General features: G+C 50.9%; 1 protein-coding gene across 2 annotated transcripts in view; it reads right to left on the bottom strand.

Annotated features, from left to right (window-relative positions):
- Nucleotides 1–27,623, bottom strand: part of NOS1 (nitric oxide synthase 1) — a 99,458-nt gene that overhangs the window by 38,442 nt on the left and 33,393 nt on the right. For both annotated transcript variants that reach the window (XM_036276382.1, XM_036276381.1), the window contains exons 3-9: nucleotides 24,029–24,155; nucleotides 9,604–9,732; nucleotides 8,580–8,725; nucleotides 6,980–7,142; nucleotides 6,206–6,297; nucleotides 3,235–3,376; nucleotides 926–1,065 (exon numbers count right to left, since the gene is read on the bottom strand). In XM_036276382.1, the coding sequence (XP_036132275.1) occupies nucleotides 926–1,065; nucleotides 3,235–3,376; nucleotides 6,206–6,297; nucleotides 6,980–7,142; nucleotides 8,580–8,725; nucleotides 9,604–9,732; nucleotides 24,029–24,155 (939 nt within the window). The remainder of the gene's footprint in view (nucleotides 1–925; nucleotides 1,066–3,234; nucleotides 3,377–6,205; nucleotides 6,298–6,979; nucleotides 7,143–8,579; nucleotides 8,726–9,603; nucleotides 9,733–24,028; nucleotides 24,156–27,623) is intronic.

Below are 27,623 nucleotides of genomic sequence, written 5' to 3'. Positions count from 1 at the left end.
GCCTTGGGCTGCTACTTGTCTTCTAAACCCACTCTGAAAGTTAGTCTAGGAGACAGTGAGTTCCTTCCTACCCCAGGGCCTTTGCTTGGCAGTTCTTTTCTCCTAGGATCCCTTCCTTCTGTTTCTGTCCAGCTCTTACTCACACTTTAATTCTCAGCTAAAGTGTTGTTTACTTTGGAAAGCCTTCTCTGATGCCCAGTCTGGGTAGGCTCAGGTGACTTCATACCTCTAGGCACCATAAAATTTCGATTACAGCATGTTATTGGAATTAAGTTATTTGGGTAATACCTAAACTTTAAATAGAGACAGGATTCCACCCTACACTTGCGTGACTCACCTGGTTTATGCCTCACTCTAATCTTAGCCCTGGAATGGATTCTGTATTTATTTTAAATGTTGACACATTGTACGGCACAGATTGTTTTAAAAATTATTTTTGATTTTAAAAAAATCACTGCGTTAAAATATTACTCATCTCGATTATCGAGTTTTTCGGTGCCCGCCTCAGTTTTGCCCCTAAGGCCAGTGCCACACCGTGGATGTCCTTTACCCCAATTCCTTTGGACTTGACTCACATCAGGTCACACAGGGTTTTAAATGACTCCCTCTATTTAAAAGCTGAGCCCACAATATGATGGTGGGTATTTCTACTCATCTAACCCTTAGGGCAGGTCTGGGTTGATAGTTAGGAATGGGGTAAGAAGGGACATTATGATCCAGAAAAGATAGCAGTCCACAGGCTGGTCAAGGGGGGGTTATTGATTCTTTGGGGGCCCCCTGTGCCCAGGCCCAGTGGTGAGGATTGGAACCAAGACCCCTTTCAGCCTGTGTCTCGGCTGGAGAGAGAGCCGGGGTGTGGGGATGGGCCGTGAAGGGCCCTGGGAAACCCACCCCCTCTCACGCACTCCATGCCAGGCCCTCTTACTTGGGGTGCCTGATGGGCACTTCCAACACCAGCTCTGGCGGGATCTGGAAGAGCTCGGGGTCGTTGCCGCTGGCCTGCAGGAGCAGTGGCAGGACGTCGAAGCGCCCTCGCGGGGGTTTCCAGCCCTGCTGCACGCAGATCTGCAAGCAGACCCGGCCAGGTCAGGCCCGCCGCCCGCGCAGGCCGCCAAGCCCCAGCCCCCCAAGCCCACGGCAGTGGGGAGGGGCAGCCCAGGCGCCAGTCCGCCGCGGCCCCTTCCTCCAGAGGGTCTGGGCCACGCCACCTCCGTCATCAGGCTCTCCTTGCCATCACCACGCAGCCAGAACCCCTTCGCGCCGTCCCGCAGGACGGAGGGCAGACCGTGCCTCAGCACCTGGCTTTGCTGTTTTCTGGGTCTTCCCTGCTCACGGGAACCCCCAGAGGGCAAGGGACGAATGTGACTGTTGCACGGGCGGCGCCCTCACGCACAGGGCTGGCACACGGCAGGCCCTGGCCTGGAAGTGTCTGCACTGGGTGCCCTGAGAAATGAAGAAACTCTGCCAAATTATGAGGGGGTCCACCAGAATCTGCGCATAATGCATGTTAGAGCAGCTGTCCCATCAAAATATACAGTGAGACACATAAGTAATTAAAAATTTTCTAGTAGCCACATTTAAAAAATGTAAAACAAACAAAAACAGGTGAAAACAATTTAAATAATATAGTAATTTTATATATTTTAAAATTTCAATAGTATTTAATTACTAAATAGTTATTAATCATGCATATCAATTATATTAATATCAATTTGTTAATACTGTATTAAATAAAGCATTGGTTTTAATATATTTCAATAATGCATTTGACATCAAAATTAAATATGTGATATATTTATCAATCCAGTAAATATACAAAATATAATTTAACATGTAATCAAATGTATTAGATATAATTTAATAAATTTTAAAATAAATTAATATTAGCATATTTAAAGCTATTTAACACAAATCTATATATTAACTCAATCACTGTGTTAATTTATTAATAAGTACAATAAGTAGGTTAGTCCAATATTATCCACTATAATATTTTCAACATGTAATCCAGATAGAAACTTATTAATGAGGTATTTTCCATTCTATATTTTTGGTTTCTGTCTTGGTGATCTGGTGCGTGTTTTGCACCCATGGCACATCTCAATTTGAACCCACCACATTTCAAGTGCTTGCCAGCCACGTGACCAGTACGGGACAGCTCAGGGTGAGAGGGTTTCGCAGGGCCCAGTTACGTGGTTATGTTTGGGGTGACTCGTTCTGCTGCGTTAGTACAGAGAAGCAGCATGACATTGTGGGCTGAGGAGACCATGTCCTGTCCGTGAGGGTTCTGGAGACAGGGAAGGGAAGAGGCTGCGGCGTTTATGTTCTGGTGGCCACGAGGACAAGGTCAGCCAACGATACACTGAGCTCTCAGCCAAGTGGAGCGGAGAGTCTGGCTGCGTCTAAACCGGCACAGGTGGGACTCCGGGCCGCCGGGTTGCAGCCCCCTCCTCAGGAGAGTGACATTCCAATGAGGAGGTCAGACGCCGATGAAGTCGGCAGCAACCCAGGCAGCGGAGCAGCTCCCTGTGCCAGCTCCTCTCGGGGAGGTGCTGCGTGGAGTTTGAGGAGAGGACAAAGGTGATTCAATGGGGGTGAGTGGTCTGCCTGTGGTGTCTCCTGGGGGCACAGATGCTGTGAGCATCTTAGTGTGCGACCTGGCTGAGCGCCCTGAAAGCAACCTTGGATGGTGGTGTTTGTGTTCCTCGTGGCTTTTAGGAGTTGCCGTGGGCGGCCAGCAATACTGTCTGTCCTGGACCATGGGGAGTCTAGCCCTCCGAAAGAGGGGGACGTGGATAGAATAGTTGTATCAATGAATGAATGAATGATATGCGTTTGACATATTACCCAGCTCAGAAAAGGGGGGACACCAGACATGGTTTCCATATGTCAGCTCCCCTGCTCCGGGTGGAAGGCAGAAGATCTGGACTGTACTTCTAGCTTTCCCTCTCTTCATGTATTGCCTTGGATAACTCACTTGGCCCAGGTGGGACTCAGTCTACCTATCTGTGAAGTGGGACAACGGCTCCCATCCTGAGGGTTGGGCAAGGTAATGGTAGGAAGATGACCCATGGACCACCTGTAAAAGCACCAGCTGGGCTGGGGGCAGCCAAAGGGAGAAGGAGTCCGTGTGCTGCTCCCCTGTGATGATAACATGAAACTAAGAAGAGTCTGTCGATAATGACGGTTCGGAGGGATGAGAGCCCAGGTGGGCCCGGACTGGGCGGCACGCACCTGTGTGAACTCCACGTTGGCCGGATCCCCCAGGATGGAGCCGTCGGGCTGCTTGTAGCCGGCATAGCGGATGAGCTGGGAGTTCCAGACTCGGAAGTCGTGCTTGCTGTCGACCCTCTGGGGAAATATGGTGATGGCAGACCTGTGGTGGACAGAGGGCGCCAGTGTCAGGGCAGGGCTTGGACTTTGGGGACACCCTGGAAAAGGTGTCATCCAAGTCAATGACTGCAGGAGGCTCAGGGTGGATTCCATGTGTGTCAAGGTCCCCAGAGCCCGTGGAGCAAGCTGTCGGGAGGGAGGAACCTTGTCCTGTCCCTCCGCGGGGACCGTTGGTCTGAAGAAGTGTGGAGAACGGAAGGAAAAAGAATGTTTCTCAAATGGGGCTTTCAAACAAGCTTGGCTTGGGCCAGTTTTCCAGGGAGTTCTTTTGCAGCAGGTGATCTCCAGGGGAAGAACATCAGACACTGCCTCCCTGTAAGAATACGCCATCAATGTCTAGTTCTAGCCTTTCTCCTACCGTAATTACCACCATTGTTAATTCTCGTCCAATTCCCCACCCTCATTCCATGTCGAAGTCTATAGATTTACGACTTAAAAAGAAATGAACTTTCATTTGTATTCACTTTTATTTACTCCGAAGCGATAGATCGCCACCGGCCTTGCCTATCTGGCGAGGCAGCCATGAGACTGTCCACTGTTACGAAATTGTTGTTGTTGTGTACGGAAGGCACCTAGCTGGAGGCCTGCTCTCTTTTTGTTAAAAGGAGATCAGCAGTGTTAGAGAGGTGCTTAGGATGGGTTAGCAACAGACTGAGGCTTCCTCCTTAGCGTCATCAGGATTCCAAAAAATTAAAAGGAGAATCACTTTTCATGATGGGGTTCAACGTTGTCTCACGCCACAAGTTCCCGCCACCTGATCCGCTGGCCCCATCAGTGGACCGAATCCTCAGCTATGCCTTGTGTCAGCATGGGAGTCCATCATGGGTCCAACCTATTGCACACAGACCTCCTCCCACACAATCCTGGCCCTGGATCCTTGCCCCCCCTCCTCCCACTAGAATCCCTCTCTGCTCTCATGCTTCTAAATGCAAGCCCCGACTCAAACCTGCTTTCTCCACAGAGCATCCCCTGGCCCACCTAGTTCCCAAGGCCTTCTTTCTAAGCACAGTTAGGCCTCACTGTCTGCACAGGACAACACTGCACTTAACACTGCGTGGTGGTGCAATGCACCTGGCGGTGCATCTAGAACGGGGCTGGCGGTGGAGCCGCACAGAAGCAGAGGCGCCACTGACAATCTCGTAGCAAAGGCGCCTCGTTGGGTAATCAACACAGGATGCGTCAAAACATCAGTGTTCCCTCACTGCCGTTTCTTTGGTTGAGCACAAGATAAAGGGCATTTGTGTAATACCTATATTTAAAAAGCATGTTTAGAAACACTAGAATCACACACAGTGGGATGAGACATTTACTCTGTGTGCAGGGACAGAGACCAACGGCAGAAATATAACACGTTACACTACTCATCTCCCGCTCTGCTAAGCTTAATCTCAAAAAAAAGGCAGGTCAAATACTCCGCACTGTTTAAGTTACCTCTCTCTACCGCTCCTCCCTTCTTTTTCCTCGTATGCCTTTCTCTCCTATATTTAGATGATTTCTATACGTGGTATACATGCTCTTACGTATGTGTCCAGATGTGTGGTTTAAAAATAATCAGCTGAGTATTTTCTTTAATAGACGATGTCATGAAGGCTCCCCAAGAGTGGAGGTGCACTGCCTGGTCTGTGAAGCCCCATCCCCACCCCATAGTCACAGCACCATTTGAAAACTACCAGAAGGGCCCACAAACTCCTTGAAACTGAGACCTCAACCAAGTTCTCCTTCAGCTAATTTCTGACTCCCTCAAAATTTAACTACTGTTGCCCGGAAGCCTTACCGATAACATCAACAGTAAATTAACACATTTTTTGTTTTATGTATTACACACTGTATTCCTACAATAAAGTATGCTAAAGAAGAGAAAATGTTATTAAGAGAATCATTAGAGAAAATACATTTACTGCATCTCTTCAAAAAATCTGCATCTCAGTGGGCCTGTGTAGTTGAAACCCGTGTTATTCAAGGGTCAGCTGGGCTAATTCCCCATGCGGCCCTGAGCTCAGATTACCGGCTCTTTTCCTGCTAGTAGGCTCAGCTGGCAGACAGTGTTTCCTTCTCAAGGAAGAGGCACATGCAAGAAAACCCATGCTTGATGCCAACAAGCCACTTTGGGGATGAGCTCAGTGTAGCCCGGGGGCTTGTGGGAATATCCTTGCAGCGGCCTCAAGATGGGTTGGTCATCAGGAGCTGGGAACAGATGCCAAGGCAGGACTGAGGGAGCAGGATTAACAAGTGTAACTGTCCATCTGTGGGCCCCCAGCTGCTCCCTCCCAGCTGCTCCCTCCCAGCTGCTCCTTCCCTAGCCACAACTTGCCAGTGTGAAAGCCACCAGTCCACACCGGTGCCTTCCTGCCTTGGCCTGCTCCTGGTGGCTTTGTTCTTCATAGAGGGCAAGAGGAGTCGGCTTGATGGAACCTGACAAAGTGGTCCCCACGGCAGCGGGAAGACAATTTGTCTTTTCAACCAAGGAGGCTGCTCCACGCAACAGCGCAGAAGCTGGAGGGAGCAGGTCAGCACCAGCAGTGGGCATTTTCCTATTCCCGACATGAGGACCACCCCTTCCTGCCCCTCCACGGTTGACGCTGAATGGCGGGCTGAATATGACTTTGGCTGCTGTAACTTTGCAAACCACACAGGTGTCTGTTTCTCCCAGAAGAAAAGGGACATGGTGGTGGAACAATCATGCCAGGTTACTGCTCCCAGCTGGGCGCATCTTCCCGAGAGGAGAGGGAGGATTTGCCTGGCAGGGGAACCAACTCCAGACCCAAGTGTCAGCACTGGGGGGGACTCTCTTCCCGCAAGCTGGTCAGCTCACCTGAGGTTCCCTTTGTTGGTGGCATACTTGATATGGTTGCAAATGTAGTTGAACATCCCATGAGCCGTGGTGCAGTCTCGGGCATCGAACACCTGGAAGAGGTGCATTGCACTGTGGGATTCATGGCCTCCTCCTCCCCTCCTTGGCTTCCCCTGGGCAGCCTTCCGACTGGAGGAGAGCCCACAGCCTACTCCAGGGGCTACCTCATTGGAGTAGCGAGCACCTCACCACTCCGTCAAACCGGGACAAATCCCCTAAGAGTGGGCATGGCGTGTAGTGATGTGGGAAAGGGATGGTGAGGAGAGGCGAGACGTTTAGTGGGCTGGTTATAGTTCCTGTTAGGTTATTAGGGATAAAAAAACAAAACAAAAACCAAACAAGAAACCCCTGAGCTTGATAACTAATCTACTTCCAACTTAAAACTATTTCCCAGAGAAAAAAGCATACCAAGGGACACAGAATCTGATGTTTTAAGTGAGTAGGCAGATAACATAAACAAGCAAAGACAGATGTAAGACAAAAGGGAGTGGTGGTAAACTGGAATGTATAAGTCTTACCAAGAAAAATGCAAATTCATTTAAAAATAAATACCATGTTGGCTAAATGAGACATGATTATAAACCAGATCTGGTCATGATCTGAGCACCTGGGACCCCATGATGGCCATCTGGTAGATCACCTTGGCACCCAGGTGCCCTTGGTAGGAGCTGAGCCATTTGAAAGCTCACCCCTCCACCAACGGGCTCGTCAAGGTATCTGAGCCTCACCGCCTACCTGCAGCTTGGACCACTGGATCCTGCCGACGCAGCGGGAGGCGTTCCTCCAGGCGTGCTTGGCCCCGTAGATGAGCTCCGTGTCTTTGAGCTGGTAGGTGCTGGTGGTTTCAATTTCTTTGTTCACCTCTTCCAGCCTTTCCATGTGGGCTTTGGAGCCAGATCTGAGCGAGGAGGGAAGAGAGGTGGGAGCGTCACCTTCTCTCTAAATCACAGGTTGGTGAAAGGTAGGAGCTATTACAGGAGGCTAGAAGTCACGGAAAGTCCCAGTGGGTTTCTGGACACAACAGTTCAGGCATGAAGTAGAGGCTGCAAACTAAAATGCCCACGAAGGTCCAGCAGTGACTGAACTGGCTGGGCGGGGACTGCGGCTAACAGGTGAGCCCGTGCCTGGTCCAAAGGGAACGGCCGCAGCTCTGCCCCAGCCAGCTGTCACCTGAGAGCCATGGGGGCCCACTGCTGCCAGCCAGCTCTCCTTTCAAAAGAAACTGGAGCTCTTATTTTGAAGGAAAAAAAAACAAAACTCTTCTCATTTTAAATGATGGCAATGAATTAAATTAAAAAAAAAAAAAAAGATTACGAAAAATTTCAGACTTATAAAAAGATGTGGAAAATAAGATAATGAATACCCATGCCCCACGCCTAAGAAATAATAAACAAATAAGAACAAATATTCTAGATCCTTGCGGACTACTTCCCCATTATGGCCCACTTTCTTCCCAGAAGTGACTGTTATTTTGAATGTGGCTTTTGTTTATACTTCCACCAACATGTGTATCCAGTATTGTTCCCCATGTTTACAATGTTTACATAAACGATGTCCTGAATGTATCCTTTTACAACCTGCCCTTTCTTTCTGTAGCTCAGAGTCATTGGTGGGCTTCATTCCCATGAGCAAATAGCTTTACCCCATCCATTTTTCACAGTTGTATAGTATTTCATTAAGGAAACAATCACATCTCATTTACAGATTCTCCTGTCAATGGCCTTGAGGTGGTTTCCAGCTGGCTCCCTAATTAATTTTTTCCCTATTACAACAATGTTTCAGTGAGCATGTTTATGCATGCCTTCTCCTGCGCAAGTCAGATTTTCTTTAGGGTATATACCTAGACGTGGGATCGCTTGAAATGTTTCAAATGTAAGCAACACTTTGCAGGCCAAACAAAACATTTCTGGGTGCCATATCTGGCCCTGGGGCCACTAGATTTCGACCTCTGTGTATGGCAGGCCGAGGCCTTAGGCTCAGGCCTTGGTTCAACCGTCTGAAAAGCTGGAGCTGAAGTCTTCGTCTCCAGTACTCGATTCCTTACCCAGGCTCCCCAGTGTCAACACAAACTTGTCTTTTATTTACCTATTTTCTCTAATCCTCACCCGAGAATATGTTTATTGATTTTTAGAGAGAGGAAGTGGGGAGAGAGAGAAAGAGAGAGAAACAGACATTGATGTGAGAAACATCGGTAAGTTGCCTCTCACACACGGCCCAGCTGCAGACAGAATCAGAAATTAGGCATGTGCCCCGCCTGGGAATCAAACCCACAACCTTCTGGTACACAGGATGCCGCTCCAACCAACTGGACCACACCGGCCAGGGCTAAACTCGCCTTTTAATTGACGAATAGTACTGATCAATAAACTCTTTGGCGAGAGGGAAGAGCTGTTCTTTTGTGCGGACGTCTTCCGGCCTTCGTATTTGCTGAGAAGCTTGCATGATGGAGCCCATGCAGATGTGTGCGCTGCATCCGGTTTCCTGGACAGAAGAGAGAGGTTTGGGCTATCACGTGGTTTCGCCCAAATGGGGCAGGTATGGAGCTGCACACTTGGATGGAATTCAGGTGGGGTTTACCTGCCTTTAATTCCCAAGGGGGATTTCTCAAGTTACCAGCTTCAGATCATTGTTGGACGTGGTCATCAGCCCAGGTACGAAAAGCTAAGCGGCATTTTAAGGTTCTAAAAATGTTTGCTCAACTCAGCTGGGGGAAGAGGGGCTTGGCGGCTGGTCTTCCCTCGGCACTGAATCCCCAGGAGATGGTACAGCGGCCACAGTGACTTATCTGAACACATGCATGATACGCTGACTGCAAGAAATAGCCGCAGTTGTTCCCCTCCCGATATCCCCACCCTTTGCAATGTTACTTTTTTTTTTTTTTTTTATCCTCACCCGAGGACATTTTTCCAATCCTTGTACAGATAGAGTGGGAGGGAGAGAGAGGGAGAGAGAAACATCGATGTGAAAGAGACACATCGAGTGGCTGCCACCCGCACGACCAACCAGGGCCGGGGACAAACTGCAACTGAAGCACGTGCCCTTAGCGGGAACCGAACCCGGGTCTCTCCGGACCACAGGCCGATGCTCTAACCGCTGAGCCAAACCGGCCAGGGCTGCAATGTTACTTTATAGCAACCCCCCAACAAGAGGTGGGGCCTCTTCTGTCACCTAGTGAGCGGCCTGCAATCCACCAGATGTCAGGAGCCCCCTGAAGTTGTGACAACCAAAAACGTCTTCAGATAGTGCCCGTTGTCCCTGGGTGGATACACAGGACAGTCCCCACCACAAAGAATTATCCAGTCCCTAATGTAGGTAGTGCTGAGACTGATCATCCTGTCGACACCCTCCGAGATACTCACCAACGTACTCTTAAGGTGGAGGGTGTCCGTGAGAACCACATCGGTCTCCCAGTTCTTGACCTTGAGGAAGCGGGGGCACTTGGAGGGGCTGCCGTTCTTTGTGGGGGACTGTTTCCCCGAGGCAGGAGGCTGAGGAGAGAACCAAGGTGGGGTGTTAGGCAGGAGGGCACTGGAAAATGGTCTCCACTGGGCAGCCAGCTCCCACCTGGGGGCACCATCTCCTCCGAGTTAGCAATTGTCTGCACGGAGAGGAAGGCTCCACTCTCCCCTGTGACGCGTGAAAGGTGGCTGGGAACCTGGTCCCTCTGGCTTTGCAGAAGGAGGTGCCACGGAAGAGCCTTTTGGGTTCCGTTCTGGGAAGGGGGGTCAGGAACCCAAAGGCGGTCAGGACTCCCTGGTGTCTAGCACGGACTGGGCAGATAGCGGGGACTCCGCCAGTGTTTGCTGAATGAAGAGATGACTGGAAGGTCACCGTCAGTTTCTCTGAAGGATGAAGCCCTCAGGGCGAAGGAATCAACCCCGAGGCTGGCTGAGGCTTGGGTGGAGTTACTTTTCTGGGCCTTCCTGCTACAGCCCAAACTCACTGTTTCTGGCAAGTACTGGGAAAACAGAAGGTTTACATTAGAAAGGTTTGAAGCATACAACATGTCCCCCAAGTTTCAGGTTTCTGCCTCTCAAAAAGGCCAAGCATGTCCCTGTCTCAGGGCCTTTGCACTCCCTGCTCCCTCTGTCTTAAACACCTTCAGTTCTCCATGTGTCTTCGCCTCTGCAATACAACTGCCCAGTAGGTGAGAGGGGATAAGTCCTGGGCTGACCAATGGTGGCCCCTCCATTTCCGACTCAAGGATAAGGATCGCAATCTGTCTTGGGAATTCCTGAGTAGTGGTCCACCTGCCTGGGCAGAGGTGTGCCCGTGCATCAGACCAGCACCAGTCACTCTGCCACTGTGAGGGAGAGGCGGCAGGCACGCGCTGCTGAGACAGCTGAGCAGGGGAGGGGAGAAGAGTCCATGTTCAGTGACTTTCATGCCTAAGAGAAGAACAATGGGCAGTGCCCCTGAGGCAGGGCATTCACACTTCCAACTGCCATTTATTGGGCCCCTTTGATGTGCTAGGTACGGTTAGGCACCTAGCTGTTAGGGGACACTGTGCTGAAGCAGTCAGACAGGATCCTTGAAATTTTGAAGCCCTGTTGGGGGAGAAATGGAGACAGAATGTAAATGAATACACAGGCCATATAATTTCAGGTGGTGCTAAGAATAACAAATAGAGGGAGGTGATGGTGACTAAGTGGAAGAGAGAAAGGCAAGTGCAAAGGTCCTGAGGTAGGATGAGTATGCTAAATTCAAAGGACCAGCAAAGAGGCCAGTGCGACTGGAGTATACGAGCCATGGCGAGTACAAGGAAATGAAGCCAGCTTGCAGGACCTGAGGTGGGTGAGGGGGCTGTGAATTACCATTAAACGGGCTAAGTCCAGGATAGAAATCGTGGAGGACTCTGAAAGACCACTATTGAAAACTACCATTCAATGAGCGCTTACTAACCTTACCATCCCCATTTCACAGATGAGAAAACTGAGGCAAAGAAAGGCTAAGTTGTCCAAGATCACAGAGCTAGTAAGCTGAGGCAGGAGTCAAATTCTGACTCTCTAACCACGTCCCTGTTTGACAATCCTGCCTCTTGGCCTCTGTTCATCATTCCTTCCTTCCTTCATTCATTGATCATTCATTCATTCAACACCTGTTTACCGAGTATCTCTTATGCGCCAGGCAAGGCAGCAAGGGCCAGGGCTACTGTGACAAACTAGACAGATGTGATCTCTGCCCTCATGAAGTTCGATGGGAGGGGGAATCACAACTGAATGAGCTGCTATAATTGAGAGCAATGGGTACACTGACATGGGACACTGACAGTATGTAGGGGACTGTGAAAGCAAACAGAAGAGGCACCTGACCAGGAGCATCTGACTTCTAAGTCAAGGCCTGCAGGACAAGGAGGTGTTAACCAAAGAAGGGGGAGGAGCTGGGTCCTTGCAGGCAGCGAGAACAGCTTGTGCAAAGGTCCTGAGGCGAGAGGCCTATCATAGCCACCTCTCCAGCCAGTGGCCAGCTCTGTGCCTAAGCATTACCACGAGAAACAGAGGCAGGTGAACAGCACACCACTATTAGATAGCTGCGGAAGAGTGCAGGGAACAAACGGAAGGTGCTGTGACTCATGCTCTCCCATTCCTCCCTGCGCTGGCCAGATCCGGTCATCCCCAGTGGTTCCCATCTCAGCGCTGGGCACCGCCATCCATCCACCTGCAAGCCACAGGTGGGAGCCGTCCCGGACACCACCCACTCTATCTCCCATACCTACTCCACCCCCACTCCCTCCCCTGCAGCTTTCTAAATAGCTCTAGAATCCCTCCTCTCCTCCGTCCAAGCCACCATTGTCTCTCACTCGGATGGCAGCAGTCACCTCGGAAATGTTAGCCAGTACTTTTTACAACTGGTATTATTATTTAGTTGTATTACTATTACTGTCGCTGTAACGACACCACTGTAGACCAGGGAGCAGAGGGACTTGGATGAGCTTCTCCCTTGGTTCCCACCAAGGAACCAGCTTTGGCATTTTCTTTTTTCCATCCTCACCCGAGGATATTTTCCATTTATCTTGGGATAGAGTGGGAGGAGGAGGAGGATGGGGGGAGAGACATCGACTGGTTGCCTCCTGCATGACCCAGACCAGGGCTGGGGACCAAACTGCAACTGAGGTGCATGACCCTGACCGGAATCAAACCCGTAACTCTCTGGTCTGCAGGCTGACGCTCTAGCCACTGAGCCTAACCGGCCAGGGCCCCTTCGGCACTTTCTATCCTGCCAAACTTTAAGTTATTTCACTTGTGCCCCCGCGTGAAGCTGCACATGAACACCCCGCTTCCCCCGAAGGCCTGGAAAGACATCCTGAGCTCTTCTTCTGTGCTGTCTCCAGGCTCTCTCCCAGCACACAGCTGGGTGATGGAAGTCACCCCTGGGCAGGCCTTCGTCCCGACAAATCCTCTGATGGTGCTGACAACCTGTGCCCACGAGAAAGAACATCCTCCCTTGCCCGTGTGGGAGGCGCTCGGACACCCTCCCTAAACACGGGCGTCCTGCAGCCAGTTTGGAAACTGTCTGGACCATGCACGTCGATGCCCCGGAGGCTGCAGAGCGGCTGTAATCCCAGGGGTGACAGAGGCGGTGCTGGCGTGGGGGCTGAGCCCAGGACCTGTGGGGAAGGTGGGAGGGCGGAGGGGGGGGAGCACAGTGAGGCAGGAGGAAGAGGTGTGGGGTGTGGCCAGTGGGCGGGTAGCCGGCAGCCTCCACCGGCAGGGGGCAGAGCTAACAGGCCTAATAACAGAGGCCATCTGCTGAGGTTCCAGATGTGCCAGGGGTGGTCATTACGAGCCAAGTAATTGGGGGCCCAAGCGCCAGGCATGCCACTCTCCACCCGGGCTGCGCTGACTGCACACATGAAACCCAGCATTAGGAGGCCTCTGGCAGGGCTGTTGTACTTGAGACTTTGATGTTTTAATTAGCCAGCAGTAATATTAGATGACTCAAGAGGGGACAAATGGGAGATTAATATAGCAGTTAGGGGCCCCGCATGGGGGATGCTAATGACTTTTCTGAGTGGGGACCAAAGTGTGGGTTAAAAATGCAGATTAGTGGCACCTGTGACTCATTATGCTGGGGACAGCGCACAAGTGGGCTTTGGGCTGCGATTCTGCACGTCCAGTTCCAGCTCAGTGTCTGGGATGGACACGGAAGCCTTTCAGGTGACGGGAGGCACTGGTTTGATCCAGTGGGTTCTGTGGGAGGGCTGCCTGCTCCCAGGTTTGCAAGGCAAGCTCTGAGTCCGTGGGCATTTCAAAGGCTGTGTCAACACCTCCTTACAGAGGCCCTGAAGATATGAAAGGAAATGGTCTTCCAGCCCAAGAGGAGACAGCGAGGCAGTCAGTGTGAGCCTGGGGCTCCAAGCCAGGAGTTCGTGCTTGTAGGATTTCTGACACTGAGTCCTTCTCCCCTTCCCTCACTCCTTTAACAAATACATACGGAACACCCACTATGTGCCAGGAACTTGTGTTCTAGGCCCTACAACGGTCCTGGCTCTCATCCAGACCGGGAGAAACCTTACGGCTGCATGTTCTAAAGTCAGGGTCTGCACACTGAGGCCCACGAGCCAAATCTGGTCTGCTCCCCGTGTTGGTACAGCCCATAAGCTAAGAATGATTTTTCCAAAAAAAAAAAAAAATCAAAAGAATAATCTTCATGATACAAATAAGTTGCACGATGTTTAGATTTCAGCGTCCATCAATAAAGTTTTATTGGCACACAGCTACACTCGCTCATTTCTGTACTATCTGTGGCTGCTTTTGCAATGCAATGATAGGGCAAGTAGCTGTGATGGAGACCAAGACAATAGGGCCCTGAAGCCAAAAATATTTTCTATCTTGTTCATTATAGGACAAGTTGGCCGACTCCTGAGTAAATGCACTGAATTCCACTGGTTGGACTCAAAGCGAGTTTACTGTTTCCATCTGCTTAAACGCCACCACCTTAGAGATTTTTCCTGATCATTTGTTAAAACACGCCTCCCCTCTGTTACTCTGTTACTCTGTGCTCCTTCACCACCCTTACTATGTCTCATTTTCCTTCAGAGCACTTATCCCTGCTTGTAATGACTGTAAGTGTGTGTGTGTGTTTGCATGTGCATGTAAATATATGTATCATAGATTTATCTCTGTATCTATAGATAAAGTTTTCTGCCTACTCACTGTTCACTTTGCTCTAGCCCCAGCCCCTAGACCAGCGCCCAGCATGGGGTACATGTTCAACAAATGTTTGAGGTTAGCTATGGACTGAATTGTGACCCCCTCGAATTCATACATTGAAGTCATCACCCATGATGTGACTATAGTTGGAGACAGGGTCTTTAGGAGGTAATTAAGGTAAAATGAGGTCATAAAGGTGAGACCCTAATCTGATAGGATTGATGCCTTTAAAATAGCGGTTCTCAATCTGTGGGTCGCAACCCCTTTGGGGGTCGAACGAGCCTTTCACAGGGGTCGCCTAAGACATAACAGTAGAAAATTATAGTTATGAAGTAGCAACAAAAATAATTTTATGGTCAGGGGTCACCACAACATGAGGACCTGTATTAAAGCGTGGCGGCGCCCTGGCTGGTTTGGCTCAGTGGTTGGAGTGATAGCCTGCGGACTAGAGAGTCCCGGGTTCGGTTCCCGCTAAGGCCATGTACCAAAAAAATAAATAAATAAAGGGTGGCGGCACTAGGAAGGTTGAGAACCGCTGCTTTAAAAGAAGAGGAAGAGCCCTGGCCGGTTTGGCTCAGTGGTTGGAGCGTCGGCCTGCGGTACAGAGAGACCCGGGTTCGGTTCCCGCTAAGGGCATGTACTCCGGTTGCAGTTTGTCCCCGGCCCTGGTTGGTCGTGCGGGTGGCAGCCACTCGATGTGTCCCTTCACGTCGATGTTTCTCTCTCTCTCTCTCTCCCTTCCTCTCTCTCCCTCCCACTCTATCTGAACAAAAAATGGAAAAATATCCTCGGGTGAGGATAAAAAAATAAAATAAAAGAAGAGGAAGAGACATCTCCTTCTCTCTCTCTCTCTCTCTCTCTCTCCACACACACACACACACACACAGAAAGGCTACGTAAGGACAGAGCAAAGGTGACCTTGTGCAAGCCAGAAAGAGAGTCCTCACCCCAGTGACCATGCTGGCGCCTTGGCCTTGGCCACCCAGCCTCCAGAACTGATAGGAGTAACGCTGCTGAAGCCTCCCGGTCCGTGGCACTGTTACAGCAGCTCGAACTGACTAATGCAAGACCTAAATGCATCTCAAAACTGTGGCGTCCCTTAAAGGCTAAGCCAGAGACTTGGGTCTTGATTGCGTAGAGAATGGAGAATCCCCAAAGCTGCCTGACTGAGGGGGTGACCTTATCAATGCTGAGTTCCGATAAACACGTGACTGCAAGGATTGCAGGGCAGGAAGGGAGGTGCTAGAGACTGGGGTGCCGGAAGAGTGGGAGGGAAAGGAAGTCACCACTGCCCCCCAGCTTCCAGTCTGAGTGGGCGGGCACGTGGTAAGTCTTGGAGCCGAAGTCGGGGGGTGAGGAGCAGGCACAAGGAGAAGGGGGAGGCAGAAAGACAGACACCAGACATGAGAATCCAGAAGACCTAGAAACAGCCCAGCACTACCCTTCCCCAGTTATGGGCTGTCTCCATCCGGGGCCTCACAGTGAAACGGGCAGGAGCTTGACAGCAGGAAGGGGGGTCCCTGTGCGACACAGAGTATCTTAGAAACTGTTCTGGGTTGAACCGTGTCCCTCCCACATTCATATGTTGACGCCCTGACCCCCAGGACCTCGTAATATGACCTCATTTGCAGTTGTTAGAGGTGATTCTATTAAAACAAGGTCATCAGGTTGGTCCTCACCCAGTATGGCTGATGTCTGATAAAAAGGGGAAATTTGGAGCCAGATATGCACATGGGGAGAACACCAGGTGAACAGGAAGACGGCCATCGACCAGCCGTGGAGAGCGGCCTGGGGCAGATCCTCCCCTCACAGTCCTCAGAAGGAACCGGCCCGGCCCTCGCCTTGAATTCGGACCTCTGGCTCGCACAACGGGGAGACCCTCGATTTCAGTTGTTTAAGCCCCCCAGTTTGTGGTGCTTTGTTACGACAGTCCTGGGAAATGAATCCAGGAGCTAAGGCCCAAAATGAATCCAGGAGCTAAGGCTTCTTTTTCCTTTTCTGTTGACAGCAGCGACAGCTCCTCCGTTATAGAGCTGCAGTGACCTGCCCGCGTGGCTTCTGCTCCAACGAGAGCGGCACACTGGGCTGCGCCGGGCAGCAGGCCATCCACACCGGGGGCCAGATGCCACACACCGGGCCCTTAGCTGCAGCTCCCGGCAGCCAGCTCCCACCCGGGGGCACCATCTCCTCGGGGCAGCAAACATAACCCAGTTACGAGCTGCGGCAGCTCGGGGTCTGCGACCACAGAGCTGTAAACCAGCAGGTACGCACCCATCAGTGCAATTAAAAAATCGCTACTTAAAAAACCTAACCAACTGTGTTTAATGCCTCGGAGTATAATTTCCTTTGCTTTATTTAAAGCATTATTTCTAAAGTGACTCATTCTTTATAACAACTCCATGGAAGCTTGAAATCGCTTATTTTTCTCCCCGCCCACCCTGATTTTACGGTCCATGTTCTACAGTCTGGAGTGGGATGAAGGAGAGGGTGCTTGGGAGTCAGACCCCTCACACATTATTGGGTCCATGGACGAGGGCCTCCAGAGATGAGGGGTCTTTAAGTTAGATTGTTGATACTTTCTCCAAATGGGTTTCTGCTTAGCACTGCGATGCTGCTACAAGATAACCAGATATTAGACCACTTTAAACTTGGTCCCATTACCAGACCGGAATGTATATGTGCACTATGAATTAATTTTAAAATAAATCTTGTAATTATACTATGGCCTACCTCCATTATATTACATTGGATTGTGTGTGTGTTTATTAAAAGCATTAAATTGCTAAATGTAAATCGTTCAAGTGCACAAGCTTTGTGATTATGTTTTGGCCTTTTTACCTTTTAAAATAACCTGGGACCCTCAGAAAATGGATGCGGGTTGGGTCTCTACTGACCTCTGAGAATCTCTGGGTTTGGGCCACTGATAATAATTTGCAAAGAGAGGAAGCAAAAATGACTTTGCCCCAACGTGGCCTGTCTGGGTAAAGAACTCGAATATGGTTTCCGGCAGTGAATGAATATGCAGAGTGGTGTCAATGATTTCTAGACCAGAAAGTCATTGTCCCGCTCGGACAACAGTTGAGTCAGCTTGCATTGAATAGACTCACTCTTACAATAAGTGGAAATTACAGCAGGGCTGAACCCAAACACCCGACAATCCAGGCCCCACTTCCTGGCTCCATCCTGACTCTGACCTCCTAGGGAAGGCTGGCTCCGTGACCTACAAAGACTCTGGGGGTCACTGAGCAGGTGAAGACGGGTGAGGGGAAGCGGAATATCAGCAAAGTATGCATTCTGCTCCCCCCAGGGCCTGGGGGATCTCTGTTCAGTATAAATTCCTGGAAAGCATTGTATTGTCCCGTGTTTGAGGGCACCGGGGAACACTGGATAACCTGAGAAAAGATGCTTTGGGGGAAAATCCAACCTGGGTGTCTAGCTTTAGTCATAGCCAGACCAAGATAAGGGACAGCTGGTCTGATCGAGTTGGGGGCAAAAGTGAGTTTAATAGCCAAACAGCCACTTACAGCTAGGGATTTGGGGCCCCCTCCTATGGAGAGGACTTAATCTCGAAACACAGGAAGTTTCTCAAGTGCTTCTAAGAGGCTTAGGGAAGGGAGTTATTAACGGGCACCCGGAGATGTCAACCTGATCGGGGCCAGAGGAGTCTGCTAAAGCCAGCCAGGAGGGGGAACGTCTGGGCAATGATTCCACAAACCCCACCATCATGGTGTGGGAACTGCTGTGTGTGCCTACGGCTGCAGCTTGTCTTCGAAGTGTAAGTTCCTGGAGGTTGAGGCGGACATCTGATGAACAGATGACACCTTGGCTGGGAACTCCTCAAGGGCAGTGATCATGTTCAATTTCAGTTCGAGTGAAATGTAGTAAATGCCTATTTTGGGCCCAACCTGGGTTAGGCCATCGCACACTGAATCCTCATGGAAGCCCATTTTTCAGATGTGGAAACAGAGGCTCCGAGAGGTGAGGTGACTATGTCCAAATTAACAACTAACAGGCAGCTGGGCTGGGCACAGAATCCAGGGCCTCAACGTTCCCGCTCTTCCACTCCAGGCCTTAGTGTCTCCCCTCTGTGTATTCCCAGAGCCTGGCCCCAGGAGGCATAGATAACATCACCTACATCGATTTGAGTGATCGGCAAGGGTGACAATGTGGCTGTAACGGGACAGAGGTGTAGTAGTATAATAATTAGTAGTATAATAATTAGCCAAATAACAACAAGAACATCAGTAATAACCTTTTTGGAACACTTATTCTGTGCCAGGCTCTATAGAGCTGAGAGGGGACTTGTGGCTGGGCGCCAAGGCCTGGGTTCAAGTCTCTCCCCCCCCAGTTACTAGTCATATGACCTCTGTCAAGCTACGGAACATCCTCTCTGTGCCTCAGTGTACTCATCTGTCAAGAGGGACAATAACAGTACCTCTTTGGGTCGGGCTGGGGATAAAATGAGACTGCAGACTTCAAGTGCTGGAGAAACATTAGCTGTTATTCTTATAGGCGATGGCATCACCGCACAGTCTCTCATCTCGTCCGCCCACAGCTCGATGAGCCCGTTAGGCCCTGCCAGGAGACACTCATTGTCTGACCACGAACCACCAGTGGGAGGAGGCTGAACCTGGGCTGACCCCACGCCGAGTGCTTGGCCCGGGGCTGTGGGTGAGCGAGTAGGAGGGGCAGAACGGCCACCCCCTGCAAGGTGGCGTCGTCAGTGCTGTTATTTTTATCCTGACATTGCTAACGTGCAGTGGGGCAGGCTGACTTAGAGGGCTCCCCTCGGCACGCGGGGTTGTCACGGAGAGCAGTGGCCCTCTGGTCCGCCGTCGTCCGGACACCATCTCGCTGGGTTTGGCTGTCCCCTTTTTGGCTTCCAGAGAAGCCAGCACTCCTAGCCAGCTGGGGGGTGTGCTCATGCAGAGAGGGGCCCTGGAGGTGTCTGGTCCTCTGAAGACTGGGGACCCGCAAGCACCCCCAATCGCCTCATAGCTGAGAGCTCTCCAGAAAGCAGGGTCATGCTGACAGTTACCGGGAAGCTGAGAACAGCTTCTCAACAGATCCTGACATTTGGAAAGCAGCCAGCAGGCCTGCGTCCCCAGGCTCCCTCCTGAGGAGGTGGTGAAGGTGGGGAGGGGGTCTCAGCAGAGGTCCTCCGTCTGCCTGCCTGATGGCCTTTGTCAGCACGAGGCTGCCGAGGGGCCGCGGACTGAATACACGGGAAGACCACCGAATGGAAATGTCTGTCCCCTCAGTCTCGAGACCCCCTTTGCACCCACTAAGGACTGGACTGACGCTTAATTAGTATCTGAAAATAGACATTCCGTCCTCGAGCAGGGCATGGGTCCACCCTTTCCCCCTCAGGAAAGCAAATCAGGCAGGCACTTCGTAAGAAGGAAAGGCGAGGGGCTTTGCTTCAAACCTAAGGCTGTGCGGGGAGAATAGACCAACAGCAGTTTCTCACGTCATTTAGCCAGGGTGACACTTAAGGGTGTCAAAATTCAATACGTAGCTCAGATGGTATTAACACCCAAGACAACCTCAGAGATTGAATAATGATTCTTAGCAAGACAAAAAGTGCACTATAGAAGCCACAGCTGTTCCTTTGTACTGTAATGTCTTTTCTCACTTTCTTCCAGGAAAACCCTATGTGAACTTCCCGGCCAAATGCCACGTCCCTACGTCAGTCTTTCCAGGTACCTGCTCAGTCCCCACAGCCTTTTGTGTCCCTATTTTAGGGTGAATTACACTGTATCCATGTCTGAATCCCCACATTCACCCGTGAAGTTCTCAGGGACAGGGAGGACGGTGTCTGAACTATGCGCATGGCAGGTATTGGGGGAACAGTGATGGAATCAAACAGATTCATTCGATCAGCCCAGGCCAGATAGAATTTGCAAGGGGATGTTAAAGATGACCATCACAGTCATTCATATTTTGTGTTGTAGTGACCAGGGACTTGAGTCTCATCAGCCCCACCCATTGCTGACCCAGCCTATTAGCAAGAGAAGTGATTACTAGATAAAGATGAAAGATTCAGCTTTCTGGAGATTTTCCTTGAATTTGGACAAATGAGAGCATGAAGGAGAATGGGACGGACCTCACTATTCCTTCAAAGAGCTGACAGTCTTCAGTGTCAGGAAGTTCTTTCTCATGTCTAGCCTGCATCCACCCTGCTTCACTTGCTCTCTGTTGACTTTTGCCAGTCCTTGGGGAAAATGCAGACCAGCTACTGGTCCAACCTCTCCGGTCTACCTGACTCAGGAAAGCAGGTAGTGGCTGGATCTCTCTTTGGATTATTAACGATGCTAACCCCCTCCCCCAGTGGATGCTTAGACAAGCAGCAAATGTGGGTTACAAGTGGGAAGAAGGAAGTCCATGCCAGGAAGTCCAGGTATAGCGGCTCTGAGCAGGCAGAGGGGAGGCTAAGCCTAGGAGCTGGTCTTCCAGGTCAGAAAAATGAACACTTTTCACTCATTTGCTCAGGCTGGGAGACATTCCTGAGCTCCGTGGCTATGGAGATGTCTCGCAGGAGGGATGGGGTTGCTTCCTTAGCTCCGGGACCCGAATATAACTGAGCACTTGGCTCTCTGCTCCTGTCAGCTCTGTTTCTGGGAGGCATTTGGAAAACTGAGTCTCAGACAATAGAGATGATGATCTCACAGGCCAGTGGATTCGAACCTGCTTTGGCCTGTGGGCTACGCTGAGGATTGGACGAGGACCAAGGAAGGAATGGAAATCCAGCACCGTTGGTCTATGTATGTGCTTCCAGGAGCTCCCGAGTTGAAAGCCACTTGGCTGTCTTAACCTCAGGAAGACTCCGTCTTTCCCCCTTTTTCCAGAACCCTTTCTCCTTGGACATGGACTTGGACCTGTCATTGTAGAGGAGGCCCTGAGGCAAGTTCTCGCCACCTCTTCCTGACTGCTCTGGTTTGGATGTCCGTGTCTCTCGTGTGATGGTATTAAGAGGCGGGGACTTTGGAAGCTGATGAGGTCATAAGGGTGAAGCCCTCATGAATGGGGTTAGTGTCCTTATGAAAGAAACTCCAGAGAGCCGCCTTGCCCCTTCCGCTGTGTGAGCACACGGCAAGGAGACTGTGTCTGTGGACCAGCAAGTGGGCTCTCACCAGACACCGAATCCGCTGGGGCCTTGACCTTGGACCCCTCGGCTTCCGGGATGGTGGGAAATAAACTTCTGTTGTTTGTAAGCCACCCCGTCTATGGTATTCTGTTAGAGCAGCCTGAACAGACTAAGACACCCATCATTTCACCGTGATACCCTGCGAAGGCGGCAGTGGTCCTGTTCATCATGCCTGCCCTGCAGTACTGAGGCCTGTTCCTCAGGCTTGGAGTTCAGGACTGTGTTTTACAAGCTACGGCAGTCTGGCCAAGGAGATGGCACGGCAGGAAATGGCCGCGGTCCTGCTGCTCATATTTCAGCAGGATTGTAAGGGTCAAGGGTCCTTCTGGTGGGGCCAAGGCCTCCTCTGCTTCTTCCCTGTACCCCAGATCTCAAGGCTTACTGCAGACCTGCAGTTACAAACTCTGATACCTAAAGGGGGCAGGTAGGGAAGGTAAATTAGCGAAGCAGGCTGAGCGATTTCAAGACAGAACACATGGTTGCGTATTAAAATACATGAGAATAGTCTTCATTTTCATACAACATGAAATCATTCTCATCTTTCCTGAAACATATAAACCTCTTGGTAGAGCTCACCTTGCCACTTATAATAAAGGCAGGGATACAAAAAGATTTAACTTCATCTTGACTTAACGAGAGGGGCACAATAGAGAGTGGTGGGGATTGTGGCAAACCAGAGAGCCCATGCCCTGTCTGGGGGGTGGGGGTGGGGCGCAGCTGCTACTCAGTCCAGGAGATTATTGCCCCATAAGAATATAGGCTCAATGTGGTCAGACTGTCCACATTTTTAAGAGAAGTTGTAAATATGATATTTATATAAAATTTTGAAATATTGGCAATAAATTCAAAGTTCAGATAGAAACTGTCTCTTAGGATAAACAGTGTCACTCTAACAAATCATGTCTATAGCCCGAATCCGGCCTGAGGCTGCCTCTTTCTGTCCTTTGTCTTGGGAGAGTTTTCATTATGGCAACACCTCTTTATTTTCAATTAAGAAAGAAAGTATAAAGAATATTTTAACTATATTTGTTCACTTAATCATGAATGGATACTAGTCCCCTCAGGCACACAATGTGACCTTGATTTTTCCCCCTTTGTATGCATTCATCGGTTGCTTCTTGTGTGTGCCCACCGGGGATCAAACCCGCAACCTTCGCATATAGGGACAACGCTCCATCCAACTGAGCTGCCTGCCTTACCTGGCCAGGGCATGACCTTGATTTTTGAGGCAGCACAAGAACCTACAATTATGTTTGTCCTCCGACATTCCCAGAAGTCACTGCAAGAGGTAGGGTGACTGGCCAGGGGGAGCACGGGTCTGACCTACTGCAGATGCCTCATGTGCTCATCTTCCTGGCCAGCAGCAGCAGCTGAGGAGAGCAGTCCTCACGGAGGCTCTGCAGTGTCCCATCCTCCCTGGGAAGCTATGTCGAGAGACTATGAGTCATTGCTTAGATGAGCTGGTGGCAAAAGTGCCACAGATCCTGCCTAGAAGAAAGAGCCTGGCAATCGGGCCTGTGCCATCCGGGGCCTGGGGCAGGTGGTGGAGGGAGAACGGCCTGCTGAGTGACCTGGACCAGCCCACCTGCCCTTCGCTGCCGTGCAGGGTTGGGCTGGGACTCACAGGCCCACTAGGCTGCTTGGCCCGGCCCACGAGCTGCCTGGGCGGCAGAAAGGGGCTGCTGTTCTCTTGCCAAATCCAACCACTCTCAGGAACCACATCTGCTCAGCTGCCAAATTACATCTTGGTAAATTGGCAAAAGACTGAAAAGTCTGATAACACATGGAGCTGGCAAGACTGCGGGGAAACAATCACTCTAACTTAGCCGGCAGGATTGGCACAATCTTTATGAGCAAGTTCTCAATGTCTGCCCAAATACAAGTGATTATGACCTTTGACCCAACAATTCCCCTTCTAGAAATGTATTCTATTGAAAAGCCTGCCCATGTGCCAAATGAGAGATTTTTGCAATGTCATGCTTTACAGTAATGTCATAATAAAACATTGGCAATGACCTAAAAGTATCCATTTCAGAGGACTGGCTGAGGGAACATGGCAGAGCCATGCAATGGAAAACTATGCAGCTATGAAAAAGAATGAAGATTCCCTTTATCTACTATTAGGACTACTCTCCAAGATATGCTGATAAGTGAAAAGGCAAGGTACAAAACAATATGTATAATGTAGGCTCATTTGTGTAAACACGTGAAAATAATGTGTGCAGAAACCATGACTGTTGCATGCCTGTAGAGAGAGAAACCACATGGCTGTGTTTGGGGGAGCAAGACAAACTTTTCACCATGTATATTTTATACCTTTTCAAGTCAGAACCATGTGACTGCCTTTAATGTCGAAACAGAATTAAAAATGTCTAAATGGCAAGCTCACAAAGAAAAGAAAACACACCAAAGCCAAAATCTGTACCCCAGGATGGGTGCTCCTGGCTGCAGCCCCAACTCTCCCAGCTGGCACCACCCGCTTACCTGCTCCTTCTCCGAATACGGGTTGTTGAGGACCACAGGCATGTTGCCCTCGCCCCACAGCTCATTGAAGACTCGGTCATTCTCCACGCCCAGGGGCAGAGGTTTGTGTGACTTGCTGTCCAAATCTCTGAAAGGCAAGGCAGGTGAGGAAGCTTGACGTTAGGAGAGAGCAGCTGGTTGCCCTGGTCTGGAATTCCTGAGTCAGTCCAGAACATCCGCGGTTCACTCACTTGACCCTGCGTGGAGCCAGAGAGCACTGGGTGCCCCGCCTGCCGCTTCGCGGGACTGCCAGCGACAGGTGGGAGGCAGTCCCGTTGTCACACAAGAGTGAACTCATCCAAGTTGGCACCGGTGACTGGCACACACCCCTCTCTGTGAGCATCATTTAGAATGGCCATGACATGGGTTTTGCTCTCTTCACCCCCTCCCAGGCAGAATCCCTGGACAAAGAACGCTCATCAGACTTAATTGTGTCTTACACAGCTGTCTTGCACAATTAAGCAGGAGGCAGGAGCGACAGGGTAGGAAACAAGTCCTATGGGCCGGGGGGGAAGTCGTTCCAATGCTGAGGCGTCGATAACAAGACTAATGATACCAGCCCAGGATAAATAGGAAGAATTCTGAAAATAAGGAGAACACAGCAACCAAAATAATGATCCTGTTAATAACGATGGCTAGTGTTTATTGAGTACTTCATATATGTTTTGGTTAATTTAATCTTTGTGACCACTCTATGAGATGTGAATATTAATCACCATTGTACAGACAGCAGAAGTGAGACACAAGCTAAGTTGCTCAAGGTCACAGCATCCCAGCCTACTCTTTACATCCATCTGAAATGAAGGCTGTCATTATCATCATCATTTGTCATCATCATTATCACTATCACCACCCCCACCACCACTATCACCACCACCGCCACCGCCACCATCACCTGTCTGAGTCTCGGAGAGTTTAAATCACTAGCCTGTAACACAGCTAGTGATGGTGGAGTCAGGATTCAAACCCAGGCTCGTTCCTGACCCTAGAGTGCGACTTCTTAACCAGGAAGCCTTCCCCACTCCCAGGCTTTGAGCTCGAAGGTTCAGGAGGAGCCCACCTCGGCTGGGTTCCACAGGCTGACCTCCTCTGGGACGCAGAGAAAGCACGGCTGGGCTGGGGGCTGGGCTGGGGGCTGGGCTGCGGGCTGGGCTGGGGGCTGGGCTGGGGGCTGGGCTGCGGGCTGGGCTGGGGGCTGGGCTGGGGGCTGGGCTGCGGGCTGGGCTGGGGGCTGGGCTGGGGGCTGGGATGGGCTGACTTTGCGTTAAGATCCAGACCTGTCCTTCCTCTGAGTGCTGCCCTCCTGCTTCCCGACAGCCTGCTTTTCAACCCTCCCGCCCCTGTGCCCGGACTTTGGTATCTGTCTGTTCCCCAGCCTTGGGCACCACAGCTTGTTGTGTGGCCCATCTTGGTTTTGGTCCCAGGCGTCCAGGCTGGCTCTTGTCTAGCCTCCTGTTCTACGTTCCCAGCTTTGGGGGCTCCATCATTTCCCCCAATCCCTGATCTGGTGCTGACAGTCATTCTGGATGAATCAGAGGCCATGGCCCTGGGCAGCCTGTCCAGCTGCTCACTTGGGTCCATCCATACCCCTCACCCGTGTTTCTCGGAGTCCTGGTGGCCCACGTCAAAGCCACTTCCGCTCTTCTGTTTGGAGAGGTCTGCAACTGTCAGAGGGAACATCCTGTTTTACCCTCTTTAAAACGTTACCAAAACACACCGGGAATGGTTCTTGACTACAGAACTCAAATCAATAGTTTACCTACGTGGTGACACATGGAGGAAGTGTCTGCTGAGAGGGCTCCTCTAAATGTCACCAAGATCCCTCTCAGCTCTGACACTCCTGATTCTATGACATCACATGACCGACCGGAAGTGGGGATTCGGCAAAGAAGGGAGGGGGTTGATATGGTCTGAGCATCTGTAAGGTACCAGGTACTTGCACAGACATGATTTCATTTAATCCCAACAGATATTCGAAGTCCAATGTTACAGATGCAAACACTGAGCCCAGAGAGGTTAGGCAAGTTTCCCGAGGTCCCACAGTAAGCACATAGCAGAGCTGGGATTTGAAACTAGGTCTGATATTCAGCCTAGATCCTTCCTTTGTTTAAAAAAAGAAAAAAACAGAGACAGGAAAAACTAGTCAGGATGTTCATGCTAAGCCAGAGGCTAAAGAGTAAGTAATCCAACTTCGCTCTCAGAATGAGGCCAGTTTACAAAACTCACAGGGAACAATTACCTAGGCAACTCTGAAATGGCTCACACGGCTTGTTGTGTATGAACCTATAGGGAGGGAGCCGCTTGTATCATTCTTTTTAAACCTTTAACAGTTTTGTTTAAATAATGCTTTTGAAGTGTTTTGTCAACACAAACTTATTTAAGAGTCCTGTGTGATTAGCAAGGAAGGAGTATTTTTAATACGGCACCACGGGGAACAAGCTGTTCAGCTTCCATTCACCCAGGGGCAAAATTAGGTTTAGGTGGATTCCCAACCCCCAGTCTGTGGGTGATAAGCTTATTGCTACAGACGTGCTCGCCCTGGGGGCCTATGATCCTCTTGGTGGGTTTGGAGGGCAGGGTAGCCGGATGGTTAAGAACACTGGCTATGGATCGGATGAAATGGGGCTCAACGCTCGGCTTGCGTACAAGCTGTGCGACTCGGGGGGTCTGGACCCTTTACCCTTTCCACCTCTCGGTGTGCTCATCTCTAAACAGGGTTAGGCACAGAGCCCTGCCTGCGGGGTGGCTGCGGTGCGTCCATGAGGTCAGCTTGTAGCACTTAGCTCTACGGTCCGACCAGCGGGGCTCTCACTATGGACGTGCTTAGGGGCTGATCAGACAGAAACAGAGACAGGCACGTGCTGCTTCTGTATGAGACAGTCAAGGTCCTTCCAAGCCCGCGGGGGCTAGCAGGCCTTCTGCCATCGTCCACCTCTGTGCTGCCCAGGACGGCAGCCACTGGACACCCAGGGCCGTCGGGGCCTGGAGGTGCGGCCCTTGTCCGTGAGAAACTGCGTGTTTGATTGCGCTGAACTGTCATTCTGCTCAGACAGGGATGTGTGGCGGGGGCTGCAGCACTGGACGGAGCCACTGAAAGTCCTACTGCGTCTGAAGACTGGGAAATGAAGGTGGACAAGGCTCTGGCCTGGGGCGGGGCATCTCCCCTGGGGGCGGGGGAACAGAGGCGGGAACGTTGCCACTCAGACTCTTTCTGAGCTGTCATAGCCTGTTCGCGGAGCCCAGGGATTTCGGGTTCTCTGCTTGCCTCCCAGACCCCCTCCCCCCCATTCTCAGCCCTCACATTCCCTCTGTCTCCCGCCCGGCGGGCTCTCTGTGCTTTCTGGCAAGGCCTAAACCAGGGCCATCTTCCTTCCACTTTGCTAGCGGGGCGATCAGACCCAAGCCAGGAGTCGGTCGAGCATCTCTAAATCTTCCGAGAACCTTTGCGAGATCCTTCCAACGGAGGCTTCCCGGGAGGACCCTCTGACCCCTCACGCAGTGGGGGTGGGCGGGGGTCTGGGTCTGACTCCACAGAGTTTGTGCAAGTGTTTGTTGG

This window comes from Molossus molossus, unplaced genomic scaffold (assembly GCF_014108415.1).
Source record: "Molossus molossus isolate mMolMol1 unplaced genomic scaffold, mMolMol1.p scaffold_m16_p_22, whole genome shotgun sequence".
NCBI lineage: Eukaryota > Metazoa > Chordata > Mammalia > Chiroptera > Molossidae > Molossus > Molossus molossus.
The sequence above is the reverse complement of the archived record's forward strand: the minus strand, read 5'-3'. Positions and strand labels throughout refer to the sequence as shown.